This window comes from Trachymyrmex cornetzi, unplaced genomic scaffold (genome assembly GCF_001594075.2).
Source record: "Trachymyrmex cornetzi isolate Tcor2-1 unplaced genomic scaffold, Tcor1.1 scaffold2465, whole genome shotgun sequence".
Lineage (NCBI taxonomy): Eukaryota > Metazoa > Arthropoda > Insecta > Hymenoptera > Formicidae > Trachymyrmex > Trachymyrmex cornetzi.
This window is the reverse complement of record NW_017297129.1, coordinates 11,078-19,097: the sequence shown is the minus strand read 5'-3', so window position 1 is coordinate 19,097 and position 8,020 is coordinate 11,078. Positions and strand designations below refer to the sequence as shown.

The window sequence follows — 8,020 nt, the reverse complement described above, 5'->3', positions numbered from 1 at the left end:
AATAGGCAATGGCGGTGGTACGCTTAGGGGGGAGTTTTTAGTCGGTAGGCGGCCGTCACGGTGCGTCCCTGTGGTACCTTGGTATCACAGGGATCACGGGACGGTCGAATCCGGCACTCCTGACGGTACGGGCCGTCGGGGGTCTTCCCCTTCCCGATGGGTGTCCCGAAAGGGTCCCCCTCGGGAAGGGATATAAGAAGATTTTCTCCTCCCACGTAAAACAAAAAAAAAAAGGTTAGGTTAGGCTCTACGCGGAGATCATGCGGGTCGCTAAGAATAGGATAAACCTGGAGGACATGGGCATTACCGACGTCCGGCCCAGAAGAGCCCGCACAGGGGCTTTCGTACTCGAGATTCCGGGCGGGGCAGTAGGCACTGCGAAAGCAGATGTCTTAGCGACCAGGCTGCGTAGGGAGCTGGCCGATAAGAAAGATGTCCTCATCTCCAGGCCCATGAAGATGGCGGAGATGAGGATAAAGGACCTGGAGGATTCTGTCACCCTGGCCGAACTGGCCACCCATGTGGCCACGGTCGGAGGGTGCAATCCCGTCGATATCAGGATGGGGGAGATTAGGAGACCGCCCAAGGGATTGGGCACGGTCTGAGCGAGGTGCCCGCTGCATGCGGCAATCCGCCTCACCCAGCAAGGGAGAACCACAGTCGGATGGACGACGGTAAGAACGGAGCTCCTTCCCGCCCGGGCGCTCCAGTGCTTCCGGTGTCTCGAGATGGGGCATGTGGGGGCGGAGTGCTCGGGGGAGGACGGATCGTAGCAGGCTCAGCTACCGCTGCGGGACGGAGGGGCATGTGGCAAAGTCGTGCACTGCCCCGGTGAAGTGCGCCGTATGCATGGACGCCGGCCTGCCGGCGAACCACCGGATGGGGGGAGGGCGTGTCACCCCTCCCCCTCCTCCCGCGGGAGGAGAAAAGGACGGATCCCTGCAGCTGTTGCAGGGCCTAGGGCAGGACTGCAGGAGGAAGCCGAGACGGGGCCCTGCATGGGGCCGACCCCAGTGGGGGAAGACACACGCATGGAGGTGGAGGTAGTTGCATCTGCTCCTACCCCGAGGGACAATGGGCGGGGGGACGGCGGGGCTGTATTACCAAGCGGGGGCTCCCCTCCCGCAACGGACCAAAAGCGGGGTGCTCGAGTCTGCTAGTCAGGCTCGGGCGCAGTAGTGGTAACCGGGTGACAATGCTATCGCCCGGACGTAGTCGGGCTCCACAACCGGACAACTGTGCCCACGCACCGTGGGGCGCAGAGCGGGGGCTCTGCACCCCTCTCAACGGGTGCCGGGCTAGGCGGCGGAGGGAGGTGGTGTCTCCCTCCGCCGTACGATAGATTCGGACGGGGCGCTATTGCGCCATGGCGTCGAGTTGGTCCGGTAGTACTGCACATGCGAAGATCCCGGACCAGCCTGACACAGCGCCTCGGACAGGACACTCGCTGGGGTTTTAGTGGGTAGGCCCCGCCCGGTTAATTCCGGGCGGGGAGAGTCCCACATAGCCCGGGTTACTTCCCGAAGGCCCGGGTATGCGTAACGCATTTCCCCAGCGTAACAAAAAAAAAAAGGTTAGGTTGTAGCCGGACTCGAAGCTTGTTAGCGTTATTCGGTCCCGCTTCTTCTTGTATGTCCCGGTCGCCACTCCTTTTTACCTTCCAAAGGAGAAGGTTCGTTCAGCTGGCCTTGGAAGCCGCCAGCCTCGCTCGTCCCCTGCACCACTGAGTCGACTCGACCCGAGTCATCTCGGTCGCAGAGGGAAAGGTTTTTCGTCGAATAACAACTCACTGTTTGCAGGCAACTAACACTATTCGTTCTATTTATGAGATTTTAGCAATTCGTATTTACATTTGCTGGCGTGATGCCGTACCTGGGTGATTGCGCCGGACACGCACGCCTATCGTTTTACACAATGCTCGCGCTTATTCGTATAACCCCGGACTCTTCGCGTGGGCGTGAACCCCCGTTCGCTCTAACGGTCGCTGCTGTTGGACTCGTCTCGGAACGGTCCCGCTCGCCACTACCGGAACGCCGCCGGTCGCCTCGGTTTCTCCCGTGGACAAAAATCCCCGAAGACGAAATTGACAATGCCTCCAAGTAATGTCCCACTCATCCGCGCGCTAACTACTTTCCGCTCGTATCACTGCTCCCAGTATCGAGAACTTCTCTCTTTGGTTACCAAGCAAAATCAGCCCCTTTCGCTTCTTCGCTCGCCCTCTTATTCCTATCGCTCGTTCCCACTCTCGCGCTTGCGTCTGCGCGTTGTCGCTTGGCGCTGTACGCGCTCGCGTTTGCGCGTTCGCTTTGCGCGCTATCAGCGCTCACGCTGCTAGCTTATGTTATCTACTTACGCCCCCGCATTATACAATTTTATCGTTTTTTTATTCTAATCCTTTTCTTTTCTTTTCTTTTCAGGTACTCGTTGACTCTGAAGGATGCTGCCTCTGGAGGTCTCCCGCTGGAGTCATCGGTATATAATCTAAAATTTATTTACAGGTTTGCGAAATCCCCCGGCTGCACCCCCCTTTCTATGTACAGTATTTACATTAGTAAGTATCAGTCTTTTCGATGTCGCAACGAAACTTAACGTACACCCTGTATAGCTCTCGGGTCCGTATTCGGTGGACATGTTGTTTTCTCGACCCTATTGGTCATAGCGGACGCGTTTTCCGATATCTTCAAGTTCACTACGCCATAACAGGATTTAGGGTACACCCGGTATGTTGCGTATGTCGATATGTGGTAGTCCCGCTTCTCCTATGTACTACGCGTCAATAGCGGTCGCGATTTCCGATATCTCAAAATTCATTATGTAAAAACAGTATTTCGGGTACACCCGGTATATTTTATACGCTCGCCTTCGAGTATTCCGCTCCTAATGCGTCCTAGTCGTTAATAGCGGTCGCGTTTTTTGATATCTTAAAATTCGTTATGTTATAACAGTATTTTGGGTACACCCGGTATATCTTTTGGACCTAGAATTGGCTCCCGTATTACTTTCTCGTCCTAATTGTACATAGCGGTCGCGTTTTCCGATCCCGCCGTTATTTTTGTATTAATTTTCAATTTCCGGGACCGCCTATTTTTCCCGGTCCTGATTGCGTTTTGCCGTTTCGCGTGCTTGTACCGCGTTTATTTTAGACGTTTCGGTTTTTCCGAAACTATTGAGGCTATGTGCCCCTAACTAAACTAAATATGCTCCTTTTTGTTAGCCTTTTATTCTAGGCCTTGGCATCTATTTGTTTGCCGACGATATGAACGAAATAAAAAGAATCCGTAGGTAATAGTATGTGAATAGTACTATATCTAACTATATAATATGCTAATAATAATTTTTTTTGTTTCGTTTTTATCTTTTTTGTCTTATACCTAATGGACTTACTCGCTATATATTTACATTTGCGGGGTTTTCTCTCCCGCGCGTCAGCTCCGCAGAGGCCGAATCCGGGGCGACTGGCGGAGGCTCCCTCCGGCTGCAAGGTTAGGCTAAGTTCTCCCTCAGGCCCTGGGACAAATGGCAAATAAGCCTACTGAGCTCGCAGAAATCGTCAGAGAGCTCATTAGGGAGGAGTTTGGGGCTGGATCTGACTCCCAAGGAGACATTAAAACAAGGGCGAGATCGAAGTCTCGTTTAGCGCGACACACCGATCAAGAGCACAAGAGAGAACCACTCTCTCGAGCAACTACGACTGTGGAGACGGTTAAAACGGCTGAAACATGGGCTATGATAATTGGAAGAAAGGCCAAGAGAGACCTTAAAAAACAGACGGTTCCGAGACCCACAGGGAAGATCTCCAGGGCCCTAATGGGTCAAAAAGCCCCCACTGAGGTCAAAAAGCCCCCACTGTGGCCAAAAAGAAGAGGCCACCGCGTACCGCGGTTGTTCAAATTGTTACAGAGGGAGACACAACATATGCGGACACCCTAAAAATGGCTAAGGAGCGCATTAGTCTGGAGGAGCTGGGAATCTCTGAGCTACGTCCACGGCATGCTAAGACTGGGGCCTTTTTGCTTGAGATTCCTGGCCTGGACAGCGCAGTGAAGGCGGAAGCGCTCGCTATAAAATTACAGGAGACCTTCGCCGAGAACGAGGAGATCAAGATCTCGCGCCCTATTAAAACGGCCGAGATTCGAATTGACAATCTGGATGACTGAATATCATCTATGGACGTACTACAGACCATAGTGATCGCAACTGGGTGCAATCATGCGGATATAAAACTGGAGCCTATCAGTAAAACCCGTAATGGACTTGGGTCTACATGGGTAAAGTGCCCAGTGGTGGCGGCTAACAAACTAATAGATAATAAGAAAATAAGAATAGGATGGACCACTGCGAAGATAACGTCGCTCCCGGATCGTGGACTACAGTGCTTCAAATGCTTGCAATTTGGACATGTAAGGGCCGAGTGCAGGAGCACCGCAGACCGTAACACTACATGCTATAGATGTGGGGAAGAAGGCCATCAGGCAAGAGAATGCACGAAGGTTGCCAAGTGTTTGGTCTGCGAGGAGGCGGGACTCCCTCACGGTCATCGAATGGGGGGCAATGCCTGCCATCCCGAGATAGGTCAAAGAAATAAGAAAAGGGTACAAAGGAACCAGCTGGCCGGAAAACAGGGGGGAAAACCCCTGGAAACTGGACCTTTCACAGAGCATACTGAGTATACTCAGAACACTCAGGAATGATATACAAGAATCACGGAGGAAAAACCAAGAAAAGAGCAACAGGGAAATATGACCGGGAAAGTGATAGTGGCAAACAGTTTCACTCCACTGGAGTCTCCTATGGAGACTGAGACGTTAAACGAGCTACATGAGACCTCGGAACTGAGCCCCACCGAATGGCCTAAAAACGACGAACCAGGAGTGACGGGCTGGAGAAGTCCGGGGAAGGAAAGTAGTCCAAAATAACGAGTTTAAATGGCCAATACCCTGTTACAAGGCAACCTAAACAGGGCCAGAAACGCTCAGGACATTTTGGCCCAAACAATGATGGAAAACGACGTTGGTCTGGCAGTAATTGCTGAGCCATACCGAATCCCGGTCCATCCCCATTGGGCGGGTGAAAGGGGATGTGGCCATCTGTTGGCGTCGGACACGCTCCCGCTGACTAGAGTTTATGCAGGTAGAGGGTTCGTTACAATTAAATGGGGGGACATGTTTGTTACCGGCGTGTACATCTCCCCGAGCCTCGCAAGGCCTGAGTTTGAGAAGATCCTAGAAGACCTAGCAAAACACCTGCAGAGCTATGTGAGCAGCCCTATGATTGTCGCGGGAGACTTTAACTTCAGATCGACTTTATGAGGTGATAGGCTCACGAACCTGAGGGGACGACTTCTTGAAGTCTGGGCTGCCAGCTTGGGTCTCTGTTGTATGAGCACGAGAATGACAAGCACGTGTGTTAGGACCACGGGCGAATCGGCCGTGGATGTCACATGGGCCTCTCCTGGTCTCGCAAGGAGGATCTCAGAATGGCGGGTGAGACAGATGGAGACCATGTCGGACCACCTGTTTATCACGGGTGGCACCCAGTTGGACACGGCTCAATTGGACATGAGCCACTCACAGCGCTTGAGACTACAAAGCTCCTAAGCACCGGTCGCTGTGATTGGTGGTGTCCAATCGAGCCGTGGTTAATCGGGATCACCCCGTTTATCACAATGGAGCTGGGACTAACAACCTCGCAAGAAAAAAGAAAAGTAATCACGGAACAGCGCTGGGCTGTTAAAAAACTAAATAAGGACATGTTCGAGGCAGCCATCATTACGAGCTCCTGGCCGACGAGCCGTCAAGCACGAAACATAGAAGACTGCGACCCAAATACTGAGGCAGACAAACTGCAAAGAATCGCAATAAATGCCTGCGATGTGGCAATGCTAAGGACTAAGACCCGACTGAGGAAGAACGTTCACTGGTGGAACAAGGAAGTATCACTTCTGAGAGAGGATGCCTCAAGAGCTCGTAGGGCAATTAAACGAGCCAGCAGAAGACGCTTAGAACCGGACGAGATTGAAGCCAGAGTAAATGAGTATAGGATGGTGAAAAAAAAGCTAAGGGCAGCAACTTACAAGGCGAAAGAACGCTCATGACGAGACCTCGTGGAATTCCTAAATGAGGACCCATGGGGGACTGCATACAAGCTGGTCCTTAATAAGTTAAGACATTCGACGATACCGATAACGGAGACACTGGATCCTCTTTTCCTGGATGAGATACTAAACACCCTCTTCCCGCCCCCTGAAGACCAAAGGGAGGAGGAATGGAGGGACAGAGAAAGCCTCCCCAGTGTGGGAAGTGAACGCTGGGTGTCAAACATGGAAGTATCCCACGAGGAGATACAACTTGCTGTGAGAAGGATGAATCAAAGAAAAGCGGCGCCTGGGCCCAGCGGGGTACCCAGTCAAGCGTGGACAATGGTGACGGATGGACTCATTGCGAGAATGAGAGGGCTTTTTACAAAATGCCTGAAGAACGGAGTCTTCCCGGAAAAATGGAAGCAAGCCAAATTAGTGTTACTACGAAAGAATAGTAAACTAGCCGATGACCCCTCGGGCTACTGGCCCATATGCCTCTTGGACGAGGAGGCGAAGATCTTTGAGCGTATCGTAGTGAGCCGCATCAATGATTACTTGGACAGTTTTGGCTTCGGCATGGGATCGCGCTTAAACGCATCTCAATTCGGTTTTCGCAAGGGTCGCAGCACTACAGGTGCTATCATAAACGTGCGAAAATTTACCGAGCATTACATCGATACCACGGAAGGGGTTGTGGTTGGGGTATTGATTGACATCTCAAATGAATTTAAGTCCCTCCCGTGGAATGGGATTGGAAAGGCGCTCTCGTCGGTCAAGATTCCCTATTATATCCGGAGAGTATTGCGAGCATACCTCTCGAACAGATACGGACAAAAGGGGAGAGACCCAAATTAGAAGGGTCGAGCGTGGAGTGCCGCAAGGCTCGGTTTTGGGCCCATATTTATGGACACTGGGTTTCAACGAAGTGTTGAGAAACGTTGACCTCCCGGAGGACTGTGGAATTACCGCTTACGCGAATGACACGTTTGTCTTGGCAGGGGGGCAAGACTGGCAAGAAGCATTGCTCAAAGCCAACAAGGCAGTTGCCAACGTGGTCTTCCACATCAAGTCACTAGGTTTGAGCATTTCAGCTGGGAAGTCTGAGGCAATCTACTTCCGAGGGAGTAAAAGACGATGCCCGCCAGCGAAGTCCGTCGTGAGGGTGGATAACTCGGACATTGCTTTAAAGGATATCCTCAAGTACCTGGGAGTGATCATGGATAGCCGATGGACCTATGAGCGACACTTACGGGTGCTAAGGGAGAGACTATTGCGAACAGCAGGCAACCTGGCAAAAATACTGCCAAATATTGGGGGGCCAGACCCAGGGTCAGGCGATTGCACGCCACGGTGCTAGACTCAATGGCACTGTACGCGGCTTCTGTATGGGTGGATAAAGCGGAAAAAAATAGGCTCATACATCGCCAACTGCAACAGGCCCAACGTAGAATCGCCTGTAGAACGATAAGGGGATTCAGAACGGTAAGTTTCGCTACCGCGACTATACTAGCTGGAGCACCGCCTCTACTCTTAAAAGCGCAAATGTATGCGAATGTGTACGAGGCTAAGCAGGAGCTCCGCTCCCAAGGAATGAAGCAGATTCCCTCTAGTATGTCGGAACCAGTACGATCTAGGGGGAAAAATAGGATGTTTCGCAACTGGGAAAAGTGGATCAGAAGACCTGGTCAATCGGGAGGGGAGGTGGGGATTGCACTCCGATCCCATCTCCAAAAATGGGCTGAAAATAAGATTGGCCTCACATATCGGTGCATCCAGTTATTAACAGGCCATGGGTGCTTTGGGCAATATCTACACAAGATCAAGGAGGAATCCGCCAGGTGCTGGCACTGCCCGGCCAGACTGGACACGGCACAGCACGTGGGAGGAGTGCCCGGCCTGGGAGCAGAACAGAAGGGAGCTGGTCAGGGACATCGGAAACGA

The 8,020-nt window shown here is 52.3% G+C and overlaps 3 protein-coding genes across 3 annotated transcripts; all 3 read left to right on the top strand.

Moving 5' to 3' along the window:
- The first annotated feature begins 260 nt into the window (after nucleotides 1-260).
- LOC108761275 (uncharacterized) lies at nucleotides 261-605 on the top strand. The gene has a single exon (XM_018507703.1). It carries the CDS (start codon nucleotides 261-263, stop codon nucleotides 603-605), a length of 345 nt encoding a protein of 114 aa, XP_018363205.1.
- Nucleotides 606-4,166: 3,561 nt separating this feature from the next.
- LOC108761274 (uncharacterized) lies at nucleotides 4,167-4,691 on the top strand. Its single transcript, XM_018507702.1, has one exon. The coding sequence runs from the start codon at nucleotides 4,167-4,169 to the stop codon at nucleotides 4,689-4,691; it is 525 nt and encodes a 174-aa protein (XP_018363204.1).
- Nucleotides 4,692-4,925: 234 nt separating this feature from the next.
- Nucleotides 4,926-5,309, top strand: LOC108761273 (uncharacterized). The gene has a single exon (XM_018507701.1). The coding sequence runs from the start codon at nucleotides 4,926-4,928 to the stop codon at nucleotides 5,307-5,309; it is 384 nt and encodes a 127-aa protein (XP_018363203.1).
- The last annotated feature ends 2,711 nt before the right edge of the window (nucleotides 5,310-8,020 follow it).

What these genes read in the sequence shown, in the direction of transcription:
- LOC108761273 (XM_018507701.1), top strand. Translation starts at nt 4,926, where the DNA reads ATGGCCAATACCCTGTTACAAGGCAACCTAAACAGGGCCAGAAACGCT.
- LOC108761274 (XM_018507702.1), top strand. Translation starts at nt 4,167, where the DNA reads ATGGACGTACTACAGACCATAGTGATCGCAACTGGGTGCAATCATGCG.
- LOC108761275 (XM_018507703.1), top strand. Translation starts at nt 261, where the DNA reads ATGCGGGTCGCTAAGAATAGGATAAACCTGGAGGACATGGGCATTACC.